The sequence below is a fragment of the Drosophila navojoa genome, chromosome 5 (assembly GCF_054131105.1).
Source record: "Drosophila navojoa isolate 15081-1374.11 chromosome 5, UAZ_NAV_1.0, whole genome shotgun sequence".
NCBI classification, from domain to species: Eukaryota; Metazoa; Arthropoda; class Insecta; order Diptera; family Drosophilidae; genus Drosophila; species Drosophila navojoa.
The window spans coordinates 200,951-225,719 of NC_142893.1; the positions used below are offsets into that span (position 1 = coordinate 200,951).

The window sequence follows — 24,769 nt, forward strand, 5'->3', positions numbered from 1 at the left end:
ATTAAAGGCTAAGCTATCGATAATTGATATCGATAAGTGTCAAGGTACAACTGCGTGTGAAAAGAAAAAATACAAATACAGAAAATACAATTATACAATCCGAAGTCTGTTGTGAGTGCCTGGTCTCCCATTTTGAGCCAGTGGCGTCTATTGCGGAATGGCCATGCTAACGCGCCTGACCAGCAGCGGCACAACAACAGTAGCACCTGGCTCACCAAAAGGTCTGCAGCGCTTTCAGAACTACCTCAGCGCGTTTCTCTGGCCGGGAGCATCACAACGACAGCGGCGCAAGTCGTCCACTCAACTGGATGCTATTGATTGCTTCACCAATGAGCTGGTCAACCGTAAGACACAGAAATGGGGTGAATTGCGCGAGAGTCTAATGAAACCTGCTGTCGAGGAGGCCAATTATGGAGGAAGCACGTTTGGCCAGAACGTGGGTCTCATGTCCAAGGGCATGATGAGTGACCTGAAAGCCCTGCGCTCCCCACAGCTAGGCCTCGATATACGATCTCTATCACAACCACAGCTGGACAACTTGCTGTTGGCCACGCTGGAGATTAAGAACAAGCTGGACTTCCTCTATCTAATTCGGCAATGCGTGCGATGGCAGCAGTTACCCTGCAACGAGGTTTTCATCTCCTGCCTAAAGTACTTGAGCTCCTTGGGTCGCATGCAGCAGCTGGAATCGCTGGCGGAGACCTGTCGCCAGTTGAATCATCCCTTTGCAACCATATACTCAGACTTGGCACCGTTCAAGGCGATTGCTCTGTGGCACAATGGCAACTCGGATGTGGCATTGATGACCTTGCATCGTGGCTATGGCGGAAGCCTCAATACAGAAGAAGGTCGGCGCATGATTCGCGTCGCCTTTCGTACCATTGTCGAGGAGACGCTGGCACAGAAAAGCGAAGCCGTTCTCGTCTCTCTAATGGAGGTCGCTCGCGCCATACACCACGAGCACAAGGACATCTTCGTTGTGGCCTGTGTGTGGAAGCAGTGTTTCGCCAGTGATTGGTTTAGCGATCAGAAATCAGCGGGCGAACTGTTCGAACACTACAAGGAGCTGCAACAACTGGTGGATCGCAGGTGCGCACCCTCTTACAAATGATAATGCAAGCTGCTCCTAATTTCACAAATTGATTACTTTCAGAGCCAGTCCGTTATGCTCCTCATTCCTGAGCCGGCACAATATAGACGCCGTGCACCGTCTAATAGAGGTATTCTTGCAACACAATCAGCGCAGTGCGTGTGCCAATTGCCTCAGCCTGCTCTTCAACTATCAATGTATGCGCTGATCTCTGATTTACTTAATGGCAAAAATAGAAATTAAACATGCTTTCACTTTGCAGACTTGCGTAAGGATCTACGTGCCTGCGCCGAAATCGTGAAATCTTGCAGCGAACTCGAGATGCCATTGAACGAGCTACAAAACGAGCAGTTCCTCAGCCTGTTCCTTGATCAGAGCGAACCGTTTGACTCAGCCGCAAACACTCGTACGACGGGCAGCAAGTACAAGACGAAATCGTTCCAGTACAAATTTTAGAGGCAATCGTATTCCCCACTTTGTTGCATCCGTGGTTTGTAATTGTAGAGCACAAAATGAGACAACAGCAGAGGTCAGGCTGTTGCACTCATTATATAGCAATATGCACATAAGTTTAGCACTTGAATAAATGTTATTTATCTCGTCAATCAAATTATCAAAATATGTAGCTTCTCACATAAATATTATTATTATATAGTGCAGCTTTTAGCTGTTTGTCCTGTGCTTTTGCAATTTAATTTTGATTTTTAAGAGTCTCGCAGGTTGCCCTCGGGCACCTGTGATGTGGTCAGACCCATGCACTCGTAGCACCGTGAGATTAGATGATTACCACAGCGATGCGCCTGGCACTGTTGGCAGCGCGATCTCGCTTTGATTTCGCGCTTGTTACGAGCGCAAGGCTTGCAGCGACGATGCTTGTCTCCATAGCGACTGACCAGGGCGACTCCTTCGGGTAGCGTAGAACGTGACAAGCTAATGACCCCCACTCCATTCGATTGATTGGCTTCGTTGGCGGCATCGCTTAGCAGCCGCTGGCTGGATTGGCCCAAAATTTCACAGATTTGCAAGCGCATTGCGAGACTTGTGGCCGCCGATCGCCGATGCAGGCGCCGCTGTAAACGCTGCTGGGTTAAAAAGAGTCCCAGCTGACGTTGAAAGTCGCGTTGATCTATGCTAGCATCGCCAGTTGGCGCCAGCCGCAGCAGTATCCACGCATTAACAGCTGAAACATTGAGCATCAAATGCAGCAGCTGCAGGAACACATCTGGCTTAGTTTGAACCGCAAGCGAAAATGAGGTACTGTATCTGTTAGAAAGCTCATGGAAATGAATACAGCTGTCGGAAGTGTGCAGCTGTGCTTGCAGAGCATTCACTTGACTATTCAAGCCACAGGCGAGAACAGCGACGCCCGATTTCATAGTGAGTTTCATAGCGCCGCTTGACAGTGCTCCACCCGACCACGCTTTGGGATAGTCCAGGGAGCAGGACGGCAGGGCACAAAGGCTGCTCAAATTGGACTCCAGCAATAGCTCGCATTGGCTGACGTTGGCGTAGCGCGCGCCCAGCGTAATATTACGGCCTGTGGTTTTGTAGTCACAGATTAGCTGCATCAGCTCCTTGCTGGACTTCGTTTCCTTTTTATTGACTATGGCATTGGTCATGAAGAGCGTCTTGGCATCGCAACATACGCTCAGAAATAAATTCTCCGAGTGAGCCTGCTCATCCACACAAAGCCAACCACTGGGTCCGTAATAGGACCGACAGTTAATGAGCAGCTTCTGCCATAGGCGCAAAGCATCACTCCAGCTGCTTTCGCCCTGGAAGTTGAGGCAATTGGCAATAAACTCAAAGCGCGTCAGCGACATTGTGGCACGAAAAATTGCATTTCCCAACTCCAACGTCCACAGCTCCTCTATTGGAAGAATCGTTATATAAAAGGTAAGCATATTTTATATATGTGCTAATTGCTAACCCAATGGTCCATTATATTGTGCATTGCGAAAGACGCCACACAAGTAACTCAAGCCTAGCCAGGAACGGAGCTCTGTGAGATCTACAAAGCGCTCCGCAGGATTTCGCGAGCGCTGCTGGCGTATTCGTTCGTTGAGCAAGCGTAGGAGCAAGTGCAGCATGTCATCGTCGAACAACAGCATCCAGGACTCTACAGCATTAGTAACTATCCCTGCAGGACCTTTGCCACACGCCATCTGCTTGGGCACCATCAATTCTTCTTGAGGAGGCGCCTGCATATCCGAGTGCCAGACACGACCATTACTTGAATAAAAGATGTTGTTGGTGTGAGGGGGCCGGCCACGCTTGGCACGGCTTTTGCCTGGATTCAGCAGAACCACATCGGGCAATTGCTCATCATCATTAAGCAGAATGTCTTCATCATTAAAGAGCCAAGCAAAATTTGATGTTAAAGTGGTTTCCTGAAGCGGATCGGCATGACCATCCGCGTGATTTTCGACGGGAGTCTTCAGCTCTATTTCCAGATTCTCTACATCCATTTGCTGGCCATAATTATCGGTCTTATCTGTACTGCTTTTTATGTTTGACAACAGCTGTTCATCTAAAACAGAAACTTTGTCGCCGCTGTTTTCCATTGTTTACCATTCTTTATTTACGTTTTGACCACCTTGAAGTTAGCTGCGCGCACATTTTGCTCTCACATGAAGTTGGCTGCGTGTGAAAATTTATGCTACTGACAGTGTGTACATATTAAGTCACAAAAAATACATAATTAAAACAGCAGCAAAACAAAACATTGCTATTTTAATATACTCTAAACTGTAGTGGCTAAGCTCGTGTAAATATAAAGATAATGCAGATGAGTGATTACTCGCAACGGCGACAAGTGAATAAAAGTTTGTCTCAACAACAGCAAATACTAACGAATACAGCTAATTTTGCCCCGCAGGCAACCCAAGCATAGCTGGTCCAGGGAGGTTAGAAGCCATCCAAATAAACCATTAAAACTTCAACATAAAATAATAAATCGAGTGACGGTTATAGTATTTACGCTTTGTGAATTATGCGCGCGTATTGAGCGATTTGTCAAAAATCCTGGTCCGCAATGTCAATTTGACATGTTATACTGTCACGTCTGCGAAGAAGTCTTATACGAGGTGCTGTCGATAGGTGAACGATTCGTTTCGATAGCATAAAATTTTGAAGGCGAGAAATTTCAAAATGAATTATTATGCAGTAGGCCATGATAAATTTGTGGCAGCTACAAAATGTCTAGTCAAAGTTAGTCTAATCTCAAAGCCGGTGCTGTGAACACAAAAATACGGAAACTGAAAATATATATAGTGGATATATTTATTGCCCATCTTTTTTTGTTTTTGTTTTTTTGTGTAAAAAAAAAACTATTCTTAAGGAGCTGCAAGTCATTCTGGGTTTGTACTCCTTTTTATTTCTGTTGCTTGTTTGTTGGTGTTTGCTTGCTTTATGTATATATCATGATGATCTCCCCGGAGCAACATGAAGTTGATTTGGTTTTGGATCGGCAAGTGCGCCGGAATATACAGGACATGATGCACGAAGCGGATGTGCAGGCCAACCTATTGGAAAGTGAGGGTCAGTCCTAACATATGCCTTAAACTTAATGTGAGCCAGCATTGACGCAATTTAATTTAGGCGTTTCGGGGCGTGAACGGTACAACTCGGAATCTAGCATCGACCAGGACCATCTGCATGCGGACGCCATGGGCGGACTAGGCAATCTTTCGGCCGATGAGATTGTTGAGGAAGATCAGGACTCTGAGCAGGCCGTGCAGGAAATACAAAACTATCACGACATGCTCGTGGAAACACACATCGATATCAACGGCTCGCTGCGCAAGCGTCGCGGCAACTTGCCGAAGCACTCCGTCAAGATCTTGAAGCGCTGGCTCTACGAGCATCGGTACAATGCGTATCCCAGTGATGCCGAGAAGTTCGCCTTGGCGCAAGAGGCCAATTTAACTGTGCTGCAGGTCTGCAATTGGTTCATCAATGCGCGCCGGCGCATTCTGCCTGAGATGATTCGCCGCGAGGGCAACGATCCTCTGCATTTCACCATCTCCCGTCGGGGCAAGAAAATAAGCCCCAACTCTTCAGGCTCGATTAGCGGCTCAAATCTCCACTGCACGCCAAATCCAATTACAGGCAGTCCGGCCTCAGAAGTAGTAAGCTGTTTATCTGTTGTTAATCTGAGTGTTTTTCACATCACTTCATATTCTTGTCGCCCGTGCAGGTTGTTGGCGCTACGGAGGAAGTGCACAGTGCCGCTGAAATGCACGAGGGCATAGCCAATGTGCTCACCAATTTTGATCAATATGTGCGCACGCCCAACGGCCAGATGGTCAAAATGGAGCCGGAGTTCGATGAGAGCGTGATTTACAGGTAAAACTCAGCTTGCTCTGGTAGATTGTTCCGTAGCCTATTTGATTGCATTGTCTTCATCATTGACCTACTTGCTCCCCAAACACAAGTTGGCAACAAGCAATCGCAAACAATCCGCTGGGCTTTCAGAGGCTGCACTCCTCGTTGCAAGCTACCATAATCGATAAGATACAGAGCTACCAACAGCGCAAGGCAGCTCTAAATGAGGTTAGCACCGCCAGTATCACGAGCAGGGGAAGCAGTAGTGAGAGCAGCAGCAGCAGCACCTACAGCGCTAGCAATTCTATGGTGTCGTATAGTCCATATGGGCAGCAGTCAAAAGAATTCGACGAGGACAAGCCAGCGAGGAAGCGAGGACGCAAACGTCAGAACGAGTTGAGCAAGACGTCCGATACTCTGCCACCAGACAAACTTCTTAAGCAGGATATTGGTCAAGAACAAGGCGAAGCGCAAGAAAAACAGAAGTCGGTGCATCTTTCCAAAGCAGAAGTGTTTGTTAAACATGATGATTGCTCTGGTGGTTTTGTGGCGGCGCTTAGGTAGCTTCATGCATTAGTTTTAAATTATAAGCTTCGATTAGGGCTTTGCTGTAGGCGGTCGGCTCTAATGTGCACGTTCTCATTCACAGATCGGAGGGCGAGGAGAGCGGCCACGACTACGAGTCATGCGAGCAGGTCAGCGAGGAAGAAGTCCGCTTCGAGACATCCGACGACTGGCAGAGTGTCATCAAGTAAGTACATCTCGGCGCCGTAACAAAGAGTCTGGCTCTCTACCCACTCCCTTAATGCTCTTAATGCTATGCAGGACCGTTTTCAGCACCGAAGAAGTGACTACGACCAAGACAAATCCTGTCAGCAGCAATGCAGTCAGCTGTGATTCAGTATCCACACAGGTTGTCAAGAGTGGTGGTATGTCAGCATGTCAACTCGATTCGTTCAACAAAATTATCTGACTTCAGCTTCAACTTCGATTGCAGGCAATCAGCAATTGCTGGATCATATGCTGGGCGCCGAGGCGACCATTATGACCAGCTCGAATGCGGATGACGGCATTTCGTGTGTTCCAGAGCCAGAGGAAACTGTCTCAATCTCAGAGAATGAGAACAGACAACCGGAAACACCTCCACGCTCAGGTACGTTGGCATTGCAATTACCCCAAGCTCCTCATGGTAATGGGCATTATTTGCAGCTTTAAGTCGCGAGGAGCGCGATAAATACAAATGTCTGTATTATCTTGTGGAAACTGCAATGGCTGTGCGTCAGAGCGACAGTGGACAGGATGAGGACCTTTCCTACATGGGAAACTATTTAAATAACTAACCTCTAAGCCAAGGATTTATATTGTATATAACTATTTATAATTTGATTTATATTTTAAACGTCTGCATGCACTTGTTAAACTCGTTGAATCGAGAACTAATGAGTATCATATTGTACAAAATTGTTAACGAAACTCCACCCCTCGATAAGCAGTCAAAAACACTTTGAATAGACGCTCGGAAAATGTAAATGTTCGTTTTACTGGCGCACAGACTATAACGGTCGTTTAATAGAAAATATAGTAACAGCAACAGTATTAATCGACTGTAATCGATATTTATGTGTGCTACATTTCGTCGATATTTCCAGAATAGTGGTCACACTGCAGCTACTCGGACTCAATGTTAACATTTCAGCAATTACACAAATTTTAGAGTGCCCACAGTTGAAAGTAAAACTGTTAGTGCTAGTAAAATTGAGCTCAGCGCAGAGGACTGCGAAATTTGTGTAAATAAATAAGAATCAACTAAAATGTGAATGTGAAATATGCAATGCAGTGGCAGCCTCACGTAAACGCACAAAACCACCACCAAGGAATAAAAACGCCGTGAGTGAAGCCTCCTCCAATCATCCGCCGTCGCACTCTTAACCTGTCGCGCTGTCTCCATCGCCTGCAGCCAACCACAAAAACAGAAAACACGACTTGGAGATTGTGGCTCAGCGGGGAAGCTTTTCCATCGGTGCCACAGACCAAAATCAGGACATGAGAAGAGCATTCCGAATTGAGCTGTGGGTCAGTATAAAAAGTGCTCTAACTTTGTCTGTCTACAAGAGTGTTTACGCCTTTCTCGCCTAACTCTGGCCTCAACTCATTCGGCAATTTGAAATTTGCTTTCGATTTTGTTTTTGTTTGTTGCTTGTCGTTTGCTGTTTGCTGTAGCTCGCGCACTTGCGTCACCAAAAGCTATACCTGTCGCTAGCTCCTATACACACAGATACATCTGAATATATATTATTATATACATAATAATATATGAAATACAAACATGCCCGCACTTGTTTATCTTCTGTGGTTTCAGCGACTGTTGAGCTGGCGGATTTTTTTTTTAAAGTTTTTCGACTTTTAGATAACATGCTTCCGTTTGCTACTCGAAAATGTCGAATACTTTTCAGACGAACCTCGTATATCAACAGCGCCAATTTATTAATATATGTACGTATATGTATGTGTGTATGTATCTATATACTATACACATACTACATATATATGTATATGCACCTCTTATAGTTCGCTCAGCTCTTCTAATTATCAGTCTTGAATCTTAGAACACTGAAAAATGGGAATGTTGTCATTTTAAAGTTGATCAGTTCACTCTCACACATCTAAATATCGATATACACTATAAGATTAGTAATTGAACATATCCCAAATGGTGTCCTTCAATTATGTTTCCGTTTCGTTCATTAATAGGACATCTATCTGTGCAGAAGTAGATCGTTTTCTTTTTGTAAATGTCGTACTGAAATGGGACCACCTATGATTGGCAAGGGTCTCCATATTTCGTCACAGTTAAGCACACGTTCTTTTCTCTGTTTTTTCACTCAGTTGCTCACTTAATTTGTCGCATTGCTTTGCTCCCACGAAACCCCACTGGCTATTTTTAAGCACGTGCCGTTTTCACTCTCAGGACCCATTGGGGTGTTGGGTATGATGAGTCTCAATCAGACACACACACACAGACGCATACGCACACGTACATACTCCCAAGTGAACATTAATATTTTTTAGCTCATAATATTTTAGATTAAAAAATTGAGTGCAATAAAAAAATTCAAACGAGACTGCGGCGAAGGATGCAACTATATACGTTCGTTCACCAGTTAATTCTTATTAATAAATGGAAGCGCCACCTCTGCACTCCCCGCCTACAATAATGCACAGTCAACCCCAACGACAAAGGGTCAAATGGCTGTCGATGTCGATGCCGCTGCGCAATTAGTTGTGGCTACCCCTCGGCGCCTGCTCTGTCTTCCTCTCCCTCTCCCTCTGCCACTCTCGCTTCTTCTCCCATCAGGGCAGCGTCTCATGTCGTCACACGGCTCGACATTTTTCTATTTTGTCTAGCTCAGGTTTTTAGCACAGTTCCCGCTCTCTCTTTCTCTCTCTCGCATTCTCTTTACTCTCTCGCTCTCTCACTCTGATGTAGTCTGTATTTGAATAGCGGCGACTGGCTCTTTGGATGCCTCACTTGTTGTGCCACAACGAGGCAACGCATCATTCTCAGTTGCAATTATAAGCCACGCGGGTTCCAACTGAATGTTGTGTGTGAATTTTCAACAAGTTTTCATCGTTCGGGATAAAAATATATTAATACAAAAAATTTAATATTTCGTGCACGCCTTCAGCATGGAAGCAAAGAACTTGTTCATGTAACTCTTAAGTGTATTCACTGATCGAAATGCTGCTGTTGCGACGGTATGTGCTAGAAGGAAGGTCTTACTAAATAATATTAAAATGTCGATAATATAAGACACAAAATTAAAGAGCAATTGTTCCTGGCGTTTGCCATTTGCAATTTGCCAATTGGGCCACGCATATGTACGCCATGTAAGCCGGTAATAATCCCCTTCCGAGGTAGCAGAAGCATTGTTTGTTATTGGGTAATGAGATCATAAGCCATACTGCACATTGAATGGCCCATATAGACGGAGATACGCGTCTGCGGTTGGAGGCGCTGCCTGTCTGGGTTGAAACTATTTTTAGTCTTTCGCGTGCGTAATGAGCGAAACAATCACGAAATGACTTTAATCTATCCACTTCTGATTCTGCTAAGAGAAATTGAATTCCAGAACTCTAGCCTCTTAACATTTTGTCTCAAATTGCATTTATGACACGCTGGATTACACGGCCACTGTTTTTACTGACTATACTTCTGGGTGAGTTCCTTACAGTAGGCAGCTGAGTTATCTAAGTGGCCAGTCCGACAAAAATAATACTAATAATATTAACGATAGTAATAACTATAGCGAGTGTCTAGCTAGTATCTTGTTATCAATTTTAGAGCAAAATAGGCTGAATTTGCTCCAAGCTCTACATTTGAGCCTTGGCTTTGTATTACGTGCGATTTGCTTGCAGCCATAATTTTCTTTATTACCCCCAAGAGCCAAACAAAACGAGGTAAACCGAAAACATGTGTCTGAGGGTGTGCGAGGTGTGTGTGGGTGTGCCAGTGCTAGCAACTGCTTATCGTAAAAACGGGACCGAAAAACGAGACAAAAGGCACTTAAAACAAGTAAGAACGTAACAATCGGGTACTACTGAGTCTATGATACTCATTACCTGTCCAAAAACAAAAACGGATAAATCATTTTTGGTAGAGCTTTAAAAAACAGCTAAGCAGACATTGCGCAGAGTCAATTTACTCGCTGTTCTGTGTAAACGGTATTTGTTTTCAGATTCATGCTAATTGGATATATTAATATTTATCTGAATTCTACTAGACTTCCAGTTATGTTTAACAAGGTAAACATTCAAGTTTAATCAGCTGTTATTTCATAATATTTAAAAAGAGATATGTATCTCCGTAAGATCAGACTAAGATGGCTAGGTCGACCCAGCTTGTATATATAAATGAAAGGCTAAATTGTAAAAAGGCCATTTTGGCATCACTGTCGTGTCGTGTGCCCCTTAGCCTTAGCCCCTTAGAACTACCTGCACAGGTATTTTAACGTATGAGGGCGCTTTTCACTTCACGGTTAACCGTAATGCCCTGGCCTTTTGCTTGTTAGGCGTTATGTCACTCTTGGTGTACTCATTCGTTATATTTAATGCGAAATCAATCAGATTAAACTTGATGGGCGTGAAAGCAACAGTATTGCGGTTAAGGTTCTGTCAAAAGGTTCGATTGGGCTAAATTCGTTCAAGTACATTTTTATTGATATTTCTGCAACCTTTTGCTGCTCGGATATGTTCGCTTGAGGCTACTGTCTAGCGTTACATTGGTGTGTATATTAATATTAATGTACTAGTATGTATATGTGTGTGTGCTAAAAAGGAACCATTTTGGTTTTCTGGGACAGACACAAAAGTCGCGCAATTCGAGATCATGATTGAAACTAAGAAGAACTTCAGAACAGTTCGTTAGGATTGTTGTTATGATAAATTAAGAAATTCACTAAATACAGCTAAACGTGTTCTGGGCATCCGCTCCATATTATCTTATAAAATAAAGCACATGTGTGATATCATTTCGTTATTCTGCAGTGTAAACTTTACTGTGGGAACCGAGAACTGGAAACTGTTTACACATAGCCACTGGATTCGAGCTTCAGCGCGCCCTCGTATGTGGGCAGGCCCGATATGTCAATGATTTTGCTCATGTCCAGGCTGATGAAGCCATTCTCATTGATGTTGTTGATATCCAGGTCAGCAGCATCTACATCTGATTTTTCTGAAGATTCTGCTGCTGCTCCTGCTGTTGCCGTTGTTGATGTCGCTGTTGGTGCGGCTGTTGCTGACGTCGCAGCTGCATTGTCATTTTCGTCTATGTCCATGTCTATGTCAGCAACAGTTGCTGATGCAGCTTTAGTTGTGCTGTCCACCACATTTCCATTTGCCGCATCAGCATCAATTTGATTGGGATTTTCGATGGCGGGTTGCAGCGGTTGTTGTTGCTGCTGCTGCTGCTGCTGCTGGTGTTGCTGGTGTTGCTGGTGTTGAGTACTTGCCACATTCTCATTGGCATCACACTGTTCCAAGACACTCTCGACAGATGCCGTCAACGCCTCGTCCTCAGCCGCGTAGCGGAATTTCCCGCACAGCGGACAGCCGCGTCTGTAGTGGCTGTGCTGTTGCTGTTGTTGTTGCTGGTGATGCTGATGCTGGTGCTGGTGCTGAGTGTACTGCAAATAGCGCCGCCCAAAGCTGTTGAGCCGCATGGCCGCCTGAGCTTTCTTGCGCGCCTGCAGCGCCAGTGGCAAAGGCGGCGATGGTGACGGTATGTCCATCGATATAGGCATAGGCCTATATGTGTCCAACTCCTGGCAGTGTCCATTGCGAGCTGCAACGGCCGCCGCGGCTGCGTTCCACATGTTCTCAACCTCGGCGCGCTGCAGCGAGCAACAAGACTGCGCATTCAAGGTGCGCTGCAGCTGCTTGTCAGCTATTAATCCTGCTCCAGCAGCTGCTGCATTGGTGTTGCTGCAGCTGCTGCTGCTGCTGCCCGCCATTGCATCGGTGTTTGATATTTCTATTCCTTGCAGCGCGCTGCTTATGTCCAGGGTGGAGCGGTAGCCGGGCGGCGGTGATACGCGCTGCAGCATCAGCTGCTGTTGCTGCAGTTGGAGCTGCTGTTCTTCGAGCTGTTGCTGCTGCTGCTGCAACAGCTGCTGTTCGTGCAGCACGACTGCGTCGTACGACGGCGGAGGCTCATGGTGCAAAGCTGGCAGCGTGGCCAAACCGTCAGTTGAGTCACCCAAGAAGAGGCCCGACGTTTCATAGCACTTAAACAGAAGAAGAAGGAGATACTTATTAAAAAAAAGAAAGGGTTCTTTCAAGGGGCTCCAAATAAAAAAGTTGATATTGCACAAATTATAAATGGATTTATTTGTGGAGCTTCCAGTCCAGGACTGCATCCGCTTACGCCCGTTGACAACTCTGTGTGACATGGACCGGACTAACGTTGATTTACGCTCTGCTGCCGACGTCGGCGCCAGCGCGTTTTCCCACAGGGCCAACAAACAACAATCTAAGCACTGAGACCGGCTAAATAAAAGTGGCCTACACAGAGGCCAACAGTTTATTAAGAGTTTGCTACACCGTAAGGTGGAGTCGAATGTCCATTTCAGACTGGCCCTTGGTTGTTATTTATTTATTTCCCTCTGATTTTTTCCCGTCCTCGTAGTGTTTGTTAAATACTTTGCATTAATATTCATTACCAACGTCCTCGATAAGAGTTGAGTGTGGCGGCTAAGACTAAAGAATCGAATTTAAATTGTTTAGCTCCTGGTTGCGGTTGCTCAATCAATTGAGAAATTAATTAAAAACACGAAACACAAGTGCTTAGAGTACACATTTTCTCTCTCTCTCTCTCTCTTTGTATCTGCCTAACTCCCTTTTTGTTATTCATTGCTGAAATGCTTGTTCATATTGAACTGAGAGAGAGAGAGAAAGATATTGAAAGTGCCAAGCCTATATTATTTAATATATATTCTTACCTGTTCAACGCTGTATATTTCCATATTGGGATCGTTTTCCAGCCACTGATGTTGCTGCTGCCTGTAGGCGGCCTCTGTGCGCTTTTTAATATTGCGATGGCAACAATAACAGACAACACACAAAATTGTCGTCACCAGGCAAAGCATGGACCTACAAAAAATAGAGAAGGCAAGCAACAATAATGTCACATGTAAAGAAAGATAAATATTTCACCGAGTTGAGTCAAATTAAGGACTTGAACTATTGTAAGGAATAGAGCAAAATTTTCCCAAAATGAATATGTTAGCCATAAACTTGGTCGACAACGCTTTGCTAACAACCATGTATTATACATACATACATAGGGGTGTGTATGTGTGCATTGTATTCCCGAGTACAGCGGCCATTCGCTGTGGCTTTTGTTGATGCGGACTGCCGAACAGCTAACCATATATCGATTGTGAATTACAGCATTTTGTGGGCTTGTGTGTTCGCCCCGGAGGCATTTCGACAATATTGGCTTACAAATAGATTAAATAATTGCCAAAAACAAAATGTTATTCAACACATTGTTCACGCGTTGAATTATGCCATCTTGCCACAAATAGAAAGCAAGCAAGAGGCATTCCACAACTGTATTGCATATATGTGACTGATGTGAAAATGTATTTATATAGGTATGGGTAGAAACGGTTTTCTTGTTATCAAAGCATTCTTGAAGTCGCCTGTGTAACCTAGATAGCGACAAGTTCTGCAGCACAGTAACCTCGTTAATCTGTCTCTGAAATCTGTTACACATTACACAAATCAATGATGTCACTTAATCCACTTTAAACACAATATAATGCCCTTTGTCCTCTGACGTGCTTGTGCTACCTTTCCCCTCTTACTTTCGTTCATTCGTTCGTTCTCTCAGCCCCTGCTCATTTTCCGCTGCGCCTCACGCAATTTTCGCATGTCAACCGTTCATTAAAGGCCCCAAAAAGCGTTCGATAGTTTTAGTGGAGGAGGAGGAGGGGGAGGAGCAGCTATCATCGGCATGTGTAGCTTTTATTTTTGTTAAATTTTATTGACATGCTCCCAGACAATCGATAAGTAGTAAACGTCAAAGTCTAGCCCTATCGACTGCAGAATACTCACTAGAGGTCCGCGCGAATCATAGAATCTATCAGGAGAATTTATATATGAGATCGATCCAACTGTAAAGCTTGCTGGCTCTAGATCTTAATCTACAACAATTGGTTTAGTATATGAAAATCTAAAAACGCCCCTATTTGTGGATTTGATGGCTTAAAACTGATATACTCTTCTTTCTTCGTGACCGAGGATGAAGTGTGTAAAAAAGTAGTTAAAATAAAGTTACGGTCATCGGAGCGTACGCCGTTTGCAGACATCAAAAGTTTGCTGTTGTCGCTTTAGTATTTATTTTTACTCAACCCACTCCATCGGGCCTCACGCCGATCTGAGTTAGTGTTACAATAAAAGAAAGAAGAGGAGGGATATATTAATTTAAATAAGCGGACGTCACTCCCTGACAACGAAAAGGGGACCAATTATGAATATGATTACTTTGTCAGTGCCCAGCGTGGAGTGGGAAGGGAAAAGCAGCCCTCGCAATATCTTGAGGTTGCTCTGCAGAGCTGCATGAATGTTTTATGGTATTAATTTGCAGATGTCCCATAAATCATAAGGATAACCATTTTCTACATGATCTATGGAGCCGAATTCGTAGCTGAGAGAGGATGAAGTATTCATATACAGAGAATGTTTAGCATAATGAACAATTAGATATATTACAAAAAGCCATTTCATTTCATTTCATTTTATAGTACATGTATTCAGCTAATTTCTGCCATCCACTGTGGCTCAACTCAGTAGCACTTTCACTCATCTCTATCGAACATGATCCTGTTTAAAGTCGGGGCTTCGGCGTTTTATTAATTAATGTTGAAATGTGGCTAATTTCTGCCATCCACTGTGGCTCAACTCAGTAGCACTTTCACTCATCTCTATCGAACATGATCCTGTTTAAAGTCGGGGCTTCGGCGTTTTATTAATTAATGTTGAAATGTGGCTGTCAGGCTGCCATGGCAAACTGTGCCATAGATGAATAATTTGATGTGAATAATGCAGCATTGGCATTGCCATTGACTGACGCTGCCCCACTTACCCGCCAAGCAGGAGATTCACGCTGCCATTGACAACGTGAGCGTAGCTCTGTGAACCGCTGCCCGTGCTACTTCCGCTCCCAGAGCCAGCGGCGCCGTTGAGCAGCGATATGCCAGCTCCAATGCCACGCTGTTGATTATAGAGACCCATGCCGCCATTGTAGTACGTCGTTATCGAGGAGCTGCTGGCGAGCTCCTGCGAGTGCAGCAGCTCCTCTTCCTCGCTCGTGGGCAAAGATGTTGTAGTTATTGTTGATTCTCCTCCCGTTGCCTCTGTCGTTGTCGCTGTTGATGTTGCTGTTGACATGACTGTTGCATTGTTTAGCTGTTGTTGCAGTTGTAGTTGCTGGTGCTGATGCTGCTGCTGCTGCTGCCGTTGGTGCTGGTGCTGACTGACCGCCGCGATTATTGCATAACGCTTCAAAGACATTTCTCACTAGGTCTTAAGGCTAGAGACGATTGCATAACAATTAGCCAAGGCGCGTATTAAAATGCCCAAAGCACGAATTCACCAACACACATTGACACGCACACACATACATAGACACACACCGTGACAGACTCAGCACACCTGTGCAGGCCTTTTAATTGTGGCACACGCAGGTATTACCGTTGGCTAACGCTGCAAGCGCTAGACTGAAATACCAAGGACAACGGCCCTGCCTACTAAGTGTTATCCTCGTATACGTTATGTACGTCAGCCCGGCACGCGAACAAACGCGAGGTAGCGCGCACTAGAAAGGTGCGATCGATGGCCAAGGTAGCCAGGCCACCTGCCAACAACAATAACACCAACAACAACAACAAAAATAATAGCAAAAACAATTTATACAAGTGTTACTATTTCTATGGTCGTTGAATGTTCGCGTTCCGTGCGAGCTGCGCCGCGGCGCGTTCTGTGTGCGTCTTGGCAAATGCGTTGCGCTGTTGCAACTGAGTCCCGGCTTGGCTTGCTGACTAGCTGGCAGCCAGGCAGGCTGACTGCTTGGCTGGTTGGATGCGTGGCCAGGCTGACTTGGCTTATCCTTCCTTCTGTTGTGCGCCACGACGAAGTTGTTAGGCAACCGACTACGAAGCTGCTTCGGGTGGCTTGCCTTCGGCTAGCAGCAGCAGCAACGACTTCGTTTATGCCGTTATTTCTGCTGCTACTGTTGCTGCTACTGCTGACACTGCGCGCCTGTTACAATTCGTGCCGCCATTTTGCTGTTGCTTTGCAGGCTGCCTTTCCCTTTTCAACGGTAATAATGGAGGCCAAAAACACAGTTATTCGTATTGAGCTTCCTCTTTGTATGTTCGCCTTCGTCTATTATATACAAGTATATACATATGTGTGTGGGTGTGTATGTCTGTGTGTGGTTCCTGCACGTTTCACATCAAATTGAGCGCCAACTGCCTTTGTTGTGTGTGCGATTGTTGTTGCTGCTGCTAATGCTGTTGCTGTTGTTGTTGATGTTTTTGTTGTTGTGGCAACCGTGCATGCCATTTGCACAACACTTGTCGCCAACTGTCGTTTTTCACGGCATGCGACCATAAATAATAACGCGACTCTGAGCAACAGTCGGTGCAGTACATATTGAGTATAGTGCGTATGCGTAATATTTGCAATGCCAAAAAAACTTTTAATTATATTTATATTATTATACAAAGAACGACAATGCAGTATGCAACAGTTTATAGACTGCGCATTGGGATTGACATGAGCGTATGGATAATATTTGTTATACAAAATGTGTGAATTTTGTTAGTTTATTTGAACATAATTTACTATATGAGGTTGGATCAAGTATGCATCAGAGTTCTCAGAGTTCGCTCTCAATATTGTTGCCCGCCACTGTAAATGCGTCCAGCAGCTGGCAGGTGGTTCAAGAACATATGTAAATACTATATATATGCACGCCATTTTTGGGACCAGCGCTGAGCTGAGCCCACCAACCCATCCAGTAAAAACTTGAAGAGCTGAAAATCCGTTCAGAGTCGCGCTCAGTCGCAGTTACCTACACCTCGACAGTCGCACGTCCACTAGGAGGACGCCGTTGTCGGTGTCGGTGGCCGTGAATAGCGCAAAGGTTTCGCATACTCTGCTTAGTTCTGTGCGCCATATTAGGCCGTTTAAATATAGATCTGTGCTGAAAGAGCTAGCACAAAACAATATAACATAAGTAGCAGCAGCTGCTGCTGTTATAGTTGTCGCTGCAGCTTTCGAGGAGCCCTTCAACAGGCGATTCGTCTGTGAGTCGCAGCCACAGATGAGGCGCGTCTCCATTAGCGCCAGCATATTTTGATGATGGATAGTTTTCGGCGTTTTTGGTCACTAAGCTCATCACTGCGCACGCGCTGCAGGTAAGCAGGTGACCCAAGCACAGGTCGCAGCTAGCTGTGCTCGATTGTATGGTTTGCTTTCGTGGCTCTGGAATTAAGTTACAATTAGTCTTTGAGTAATAGTTCCGTATCCCTGTCCCCATTCAAGCTGGGCTGCAGAAGTTAACAAATGCTGAGATCTGCTCAGAAAAAAGGGTAAATCAGCAGCACTAGAGACAGCTAATGAGGCAGCCACCGATTGCCTTTCTTCTTTCATATGCATTAACGATGTATGTCTCTTTATTAATTATGCACAGACCATCAGACGTAATGCCGACGATTCCCCCAAAAAAAGGTGCACTTTATGAATTTAGCACACTCCACGCTCCGCATTCCACGTGCTTCCATGTGCTGTAGCACGTTTTCCCTACCTGTGAGTGCTTGACACTCGCTATCGAGAGGCTACACAGAAACCTTAAGCTCTGTGGCACGTGGTCAGAAGTCCTTTCATTGACCAGCCATAGCATAGCATATTATGTATTTAGAGTCGCAGTGGCAGTAATACAACTAATATTTCAGTGGGTAGCCCCAGTGAGCATGCAGGAAAGGGCGTGTCCAGTTTGCTGTTGGCCAACTGGAGAATCCAGCAATTGCGCACAGTGCGTTCAGTGTGTCAGCGGCATTAGTCATTAGTCATCAGTCATCAGACAGCAGACACGAAGCCTCGAAGGTCCTGGTATTGAACATGCCGTGCGGTCTAAATTGTTTGGTGTTTGTCTTTGGGAGACTTTAACCCATACCCCCAACAACAATATTGACTTGATTTGTAAACACAAACAAGGTTCGAGGTGTCGTGGGGTGGTAATACATTTAAATTACTTAATTGGAGTTTCTTAATGGGATACAAATGGGTCATCTCAATTTCCCCAACATGTGTACGAGCCCAAACCATTATTAATTCGAACAGCATGTTTTTTTGCAGTGCGCAATGTTTAACACACTATATTGTCAATACTAATAAAGATAACACATACCAATGCATTTCGTCTTAAAGAGAATTTTATTCTCTTCATGATTAATGCTCTCTTTCGAACAACAACAAAAATATGAGTGATTTACTAAAACGGTATACTTAAGAGATAAGAAAAAATTTACCACTATTAATTCGAACGCTGCGTAGGCTTACCTTAATCTCAAGAAGAGCAAAACAAAAGCAACTAATGTAACGGAATCTAATGTAACGGAATCACTATCTAGTTATGATCTGCAAATAATGTCACAATACAGCATGCAAAAAAATTTTAGAATTGCTGCAGATCAGTGAAAGTTTAGCAACGATGGTGCGTGGTAAACCAATTTGTAAAGAAATCAGAGTATTGATTAGAGATTATTTTAAATCTGGAAAGACACGGAGATAAGCAAGCAATTAAATTTGTCTAAGTCGTCTATGCATAGGGTGAAAAAAAATTAAAAAAAAAAAAAAAATGGGAATATTGAAAATAACATTGCGAATAGAGGCCGAACAACTGGCCAAAATTGTTAAGGCTGATCGTCGCCAATCTTTAAGAAATTTGGCTTCTGAGTGGTCGCAGACAATTGGCAAAGCTGTCCACCGAGAGTGGACTCCACTGCAATTAAAAAGTATTGGATATGGTTTTTATACCCTGAACCCATTGAAAATGGGAAATCAGGGTATAATGGTTTTGTTGAAATGTATGTAACAGGCAGAAGGAGGCGTGGCAGACCCCACAAAGTATATATATTCTTGATCAGGGCGACGAGCTGAGTCGATTTAGCCCTGTCCGTCCGTCCGTCTGTCCGCATGTTTGAACGCGATTTCAGAAGATATAAGAGCTAGAGACTTCAACTTGTTTTTAAAATGTCCGTATATATCGGGCGCACTAAAAAACGATAACTCATTCCGATACTTTTTTATCGATGAAAAACCTCTCGTAGTGGAGCAGTCTCGACTAGAGCTTTCTTACTTGTTATAAAATATGTTTTGTTATTAGCTGTGCATCGTACCCAATAACTTACTCGTAATCTTACTCGTAGGCCAAGGAAAACCCCTTGCTTACGCTTCGTCACAAAAAGAAGCGTTTGCAATGGGCTCGGGAAAGGATGTCTTGGACTCAAAGGCAATGGGATACCATCATATTCAGCGATGAAGCTAAATTTGATGTTAGTGTCGGCGATACGAGAAAACGCGTCATCCGTAAAAAGTCAGAAACATATCATAAAGACTGCCTTAAAAGAACAACAAAGTTTCCTGCGAGCACTATGGTATGGGTATGTATGTATGTCTGCCAAGGGATTAGGAAGACTCAGGCTCGGGAAAGGATGTCTTGGACTCAAAGGCAATGGGATACCATCATATTCAGCGATGAAGCTAAATTTGATGTTAGTGTCGGCGATACGAGAAAACCGTCATCCGTAAAAAGTCAGAAACATATCTAAAGACTGCCTTAATAGAACAACAAAGTATCCTACGAGCACTATGGTATGGGGATGTATGTCTGCCAAGGGATTAGGAAGACTTCATTTCATTGAAGGGACACTCAATGCTGAAAAATATATTGATATTTTACAAGATAGTTTGTTGCCATCAATACCAAAACTATCAGATTGCGGTGAATTCACTTTTCAGCAGGACGGAGCATCATCGCACACAGCTAAGGGAACCAAAAATTGGCTGCAATATAATCAAATGGAGGTTTCAGATTGACCAGCAAATAGTCCAGATCTAAGCCCAATTGAAAATATTTGGTGGCTAATGAAAAACCAGCTTCGAAATGAGCCACAACGGAATATTGCTGACTTGATAATCAAGTTGCAAGAGATGTGGGACTCAATTTCTCAAGAGCATTGCAAAACTTTGTTAAAATCAATGCCAAAACGAGTTAAATGTGTAATTCAGGCCAAGGGCGACGTTACACAATTCTAATATTAATTAAATTATTGTTTTGAGTATGATAGTAAATCACATTACGCAGCGTTCGAATTAATAGTGGTAAATTTTTCTTATCTCTTAAGTATACCGTTTTAGTAAATTACTCATATTTTTGTTGTTGTTGGAAAGAGAGCATTATTTTTTTCAGCATGGAGAGAATACAATTATCTTTAAGACGAAATGCATTGGTATGTGTTATCTTTAGTAGTATTGACAATATAGTGTGTTAAACATTGCGCACTGCAAAAAAAACATGCTGTTCGAATTAATAGTGGTTTGGGCTCGTATGTATTCTTAACTGTTTTCAATACCTACAAAATATTATTTGAAAGAAGTTTAGATAGTACTTAAGATTTGGCTTTAATAGCTGAAATAGGAGCCAACCAACACATTGCCACTGACGAAGGCTGTCTCTGCTTAAAACTTCATCACATTCGTATTTCAATAAATGTGTAGACGATAATGTGCTATATAGTTGCATCTCTGAAACAGTGTTCGTTCTTGGCCATGCAACGAAAGAAATGTCACTTTCCGCTCAGTCACATTAGTTCAGGGTAACTATAACTCTCGAAATGTATATGCCGAGACCTATTTTCTCAGTTTGGGATATTTTATAACCGTTTTTCATTCGCCATTATGTGGCACAGACAAACAGTAAACCCAAAATGGAAAATTGAACCTGAAAGCGAGCTGTGGTGCTCTGGTGCCATGCATTGCGTGCCAGATGCTATATATGAAAGACAAACAATTTGCCCATGGGCTTTATGTGTCGTAAAAGCCAAAGCTAACAAGTTTACTCCAGCGAGAAGGGAGTGACCCGCAGAAGGGGTTTCCTTTGATTTTATTGATTGTTAAGCCCAGTTCAGTTTAGTGCCATCAGCCAATTTACTAGCGTTAATTAGAATTCGATGTGTTCCTTGATTTTTTGCTGCGGCTTACTTGTGGTGCAGGCTCTTGATTGCACGATGATGAGAAGGATGACATGTAGTATTAAGTTGATGGTGTTGAATATTCGTCTATTTTGAACTTTTTAGTTGCTGTCGAATACAATGGACTAGAACTTGTTTTTTGCCGATTAACATTGAATTTCCACATGCCGTTTACTAAATATTTTGCAAATGCTTTGGTTTCTGTTTTATAGCCTACGTTATCTGTTTAAGATGTCACTGGCCGTCTCCCTACGCCGTGCCTTGCTGCTGCTACTCTCAGGAGCCGTTTTCATTCTGACAGTGCTGTACTGGAATCAGGGCGTGATTAAGACACAGTCCTACAGTGAAGCACAGCTGCGTCCACACATCCAGAAGGATCGCAGCTCGGCTCCCATGTTAGTATAGCAATCTCAGCTCATTCCAATTCAAATAAACTAAACGAGTTTCTTCTCTTTTCCTAGACCTTATGAAAAGTCATGGACGTATAAGTGCGACAATGACAGATGTGTGCGCGTTAATTATAACAAGAACGGAGCCAACGTGAAGCGTGTCTCCTTCATCAGCTGCTCAATGACCTGTGGAGATATTAACATTTGGCCACATCCCACCTCCAAGTCGCTGGTCAGCGGTCATACGCTGCGCTTCTCCGTGGAGGATGTGCAGCTGCGGTTGGATACGCCGCATCGCGAAGTACGCAAGCGCCTCAAGTTGGCCTTTGATGTACTTGTTAGGCAACTGCGGCAAATACAGCAACTGGAATACGCACCGCCTCATGCAGAGGAGATGCTCTCTGTCAGCGAGCCAGCTTCCAAATCCACAGACGGTGCTGAATCGCCGCTAGCTGGCGGACTTTTTAGCTCTACCTTTGGCTCACACCGATCTGGCGATTTGGATAGTCTGCATGTAAAGCTCTCGGTGCATGAGTCAGGCGAGCTTGACTTCAATCTTGACAATGATGAGAGCTATGAACTAACGACAAGCTGTAAGCAAGGCTAATAACTAGAATCATTTACTGTAAGATCCTTGTTAACCCTTTGTCTATCTCTTTCCGCTGGCAGTTGAGCATCGACGTTTGACTGTGCACATCAGCGCTAAGTCATTTTTTGGCGCACGTCACGGACTGGCCACGCTGCAGCAGCTGATTTGGTATGACGATGAGGAGCGATTGCTGTGCACCTATGCCAGCTCCTTGATCAATGATGCGCCCAAGTTTCGCTATCGCGGCCTAATGCTGGACACCTCTCGGCACTTCTTTTCCGTGGATGCCATTAAACGCACCATTGCAGCAATGGGCTTGGCAAAGCTGAATCGCTTTCATTGGCACATAACGGATGCTCAAAGCTTTCCATATATTTCGCGACATTATCCGGAGCTGGCTGAGCACGGCGCCTACTCGGACAGTGAAACGTACAGCGAGCAAGACGTGCGCGAGGTCAACGAGTATGCCAAAATTTTTGGCGTGCAGGTGCTCCTCGAAATTGATGCACCTGCGCATGCGGGAAACGGTTGGGACTGGGGATCGAAGCGGGGCCTTGGTGAACTGTCGCTATGCATTAATCAGCAGCCATGGAGCTTTTATTGCGGTGAACCGCCGTGCGGTCAACTAAACCCGAAGAATAACCACACCTACCTCATACTACAGCGCCTGTACGAAGAGTTTCTGCAGCTAACGGGGCCCACAGACATTTTTCACCTGGGCGGCGATGAGGTGAATCTCGATTGCTGGGCCCAGTACTTCAATGACACGGATCTACGCGGCCTCTGGTGCGACTTCATGCTACAATCGAATGCTAGGTGAGCCACGTGGAACCCGTTTAGCCATGTTAATTGTTAATTTTGATTTTGATCCGACACAGATTAAAAGTGGCCAATGGAAATGTTGCGCCCAAGCATGTGGTTGTGTGGTCAAGTGCGCTCACAAACACCAAGTGTCTTCCAAATAGTCAATTCGTAGTTCAGGTGTGGGGTGGCAGCACTTGGCAGGAGAACTATGATCTGCTGGACAACGGATACAATGTTATATTTTCGCACGTGGATGCTTGGTATTTGGATTGCGGCTTTGGCAGCTGGCGAGCTACTGGCGATGCCGCATGCTCGCCTTATCGCACTTGGCAAAACGTTTATAAGCACCGGCCTTGGGAGCGAATGCGTCTGGATAAGAAGCGCCGGAAGCAGGTATAATAGATGACTAGTGGTCCATTTGCAAAGAATTTAGATAACAAATGATTGTCTTAGGTGCTGGGTGGCGAGGCATGCTTATGGACCGAGCAAGTGGACGAGGGTCAACTAGATAATCGATTGTGGCCTCGCGTTGCTGCCCTGGCCGAACGTCTGTGGTCAGATCCTAATGATGATCATGACTTTGATGTTGTGCCCCCAGAAGTGTTTCGACGAATATCAGTGTTTAGAAATCGCCTTGTTGAGTTGGGCATCAAAGCCGAGGCGCTGTTTCCCAAGTACTGCGCGCAGAATCCCGGCGAGTGCATTTGATATATTATGTAAATGAAAAGGTGCCCCCTCTCCCCCACTCTGTGCGTTAATTAGTTGATAGTGTAATTGTTATTTTTATTATTACATTACATAATAAGCGTCCACTAAACCAATGCTTTAAGAAGCGAAGTAGGCTAAGGAGGCGACTCTTTTCAAAGACATTATGCGACCAAGTGGTTTCTGGCTCCAACAGCCATACGTAATCACGAATTTAATTTCGATATAGTTACATTTAAGTTGACCTCTCTCGAATCATACGCACACACACATACTCACATGCCAGTGCTGTCATCTGGTCTTTATAGGACATACTCTTTAAAATTGATATTATGAGTATTCAATTGACAGGGAAACAAATTGTTGATTACGATTTGTATTGACTCTTTTTGTGTACATCTGTCCTGTTTTTACTAAAGGTAGATGCCAGCACTGTCTCTTTCAGACATACATTAAGACCCAAATGAAAGCATAATTAGTTTTTTTTTTTAGTTTTTTGTTTCTTTTAATGTTTTGGCAATTAAGTAAGAATATTTGGTAAGTGAGACAGTGATAGTTTTTAGCTAATATACATATATAGGGAATTCGTAGATTTCATACACTCAGATGCACACAACAGGTATATACAGTAAATACTTAGTAAGGCATTCTTAGCTTAGACAACAACGTTAATCTCATGAACAAGAACAAATTTTGATATTTTAAAAGCTTTATTCGCAAACATGAAAAGCAAGACAACAACAACAAAAACAAGGAAAGAATATGACTAGTATACATATATACAGACATACGTATACATGATATTGTGTGACAGCAAATTGTTTTATGTTTCATTTCGTAATAGGATTATTTTAAATTACATTATCAGTGATACAAACAATGTGACCTTATGGAAAACTAAATAAATAGGAAACGGACAAAAAACAAAAATGACAAATTATAAAAATTAAAACAAAACACCTGATTTCCCATTTTCAATGGGTTCAGGGTATAAAAAGAAAAGAAAAGCCTAGGGTTAATACACACAGAAACACACATAAAGTAT

The 24,769-nt window shown here is 44.0% G+C and overlaps 5 protein-coding genes across 14 annotated transcripts; 3 read left to right on the forward strand and 2 right to left on the reverse strand.

Moving 5' to 3' along the window:
• Window positions 1–13: 13 nt before the first annotated feature.
• On the forward strand, window positions 14–4,405 carry LOC108654921 (uncharacterized). Its single transcript, XM_018106531.3, has 3 exons — window positions 14–1,089; window positions 1,154–1,287; window positions 1,353–4,405. Exons 1-3 carry the CDS (start codon window positions 158–160, stop codon window positions 1,544–1,546), a joined length of 1,260 nt encoding a protein of 419 aa, XP_017962020.1. The 5' UTR covers window positions 14–157; the 3' UTR covers window positions 1,547–4,405.
• Window positions 648–3,654, reverse strand: LOC108654919 (uncharacterized). Its single transcript, XM_018106525.3, has 2 exons — window positions 3,021–3,654; window positions 648–2,960 (listed from the first exon to the last, which is right to left on the reverse strand). Exons 1-2 carry the CDS (start codon window positions 3,652–3,654, stop codon window positions 1,795–1,797), a joined length of 1,800 nt encoding a protein of 599 aa, XP_017962014.1. The 3' UTR covers window positions 648–1,794.
• Window positions 4,347–6,940, forward strand: LOC108654920 (uncharacterized). 8 transcript variants are annotated; one of them, XM_018106526.3, is made up of 8 exons: window positions 4,347–4,630; window positions 4,691–5,220; window positions 5,289–5,437; window positions 5,527–5,976; window positions 6,066–6,167; window positions 6,242–6,345; window positions 6,396–6,569; window positions 6,626–6,940. In XM_018106526.3, exons 1-8 carry the CDS (start codon window positions 4,513–4,515, stop codon window positions 6,754–6,756), a joined length of 1,758 nt encoding a protein of 585 aa, XP_017962015.1. In that variant the 5' UTR covers window positions 4,347–4,512; the 3' UTR covers window positions 6,757–6,940. The 8 variants fall into 8 exon arrangements, with proteins under 8 accessions (XP_017962015.1, XP_017962018.1, XP_017962017.1 ...); XM_018106529.3 differs by having other exon boundaries at window positions 6,414–6,569; XM_018106528.3 differs by having other exon boundaries at window positions 6,254–6,345.
• Window positions 6,941–7,115: 175 nt separating this feature from the next.
• Window positions 7,116–24,654, forward strand: fdl (beta acetylhexosaminidase fused lobes). Of its 3 annotated transcripts, none has more exons than XM_018106440.3 (6): window positions 7,116–7,489; window positions 21,450–21,632; window positions 21,699–22,219; window positions 22,296–23,031; window positions 23,094–23,412; window positions 23,473–24,654. In XM_018106440.3, exons 2-6 carry the CDS (start codon window positions 21,469–21,471, stop codon window positions 23,725–23,727), a joined length of 1,995 nt encoding a protein of 664 aa, XP_017961929.1. In that variant the 5' UTR covers window positions 7,116–7,489; window positions 21,450–21,468; the 3' UTR covers window positions 23,728–24,654. The 3 variants fall into 3 exon arrangements, with proteins under 3 accessions (XP_017961929.1, XP_089117123.1, XP_089117122.1); XM_089260997.1 differs by lacking the exon at window positions 7,116–7,489 and adding an exon at window positions 8,970–9,172; XM_089260996.1 differs by lacking the exon at window positions 7,116–7,489 and adding an exon at window positions 20,753–20,862.
• On the reverse strand, window positions 10,747–15,859 carry s-cup (spermiogenesis-related protein stanley-cup). The gene is made up of 3 exons (XM_018106443.3): window positions 15,063–15,859; window positions 12,913–13,063; window positions 10,747–12,198 (listed from the first exon to the last, which is right to left on the reverse strand). Exons 1-3 carry the CDS (start codon window positions 15,488–15,490, stop codon window positions 10,999–11,001), a joined length of 1,779 nt encoding a protein of 592 aa, XP_017961932.2. The 5' UTR covers window positions 15,491–15,859; the 3' UTR covers window positions 10,747–10,998.
• Window positions 24,655–24,769: the final 115 nt, after the last annotated feature.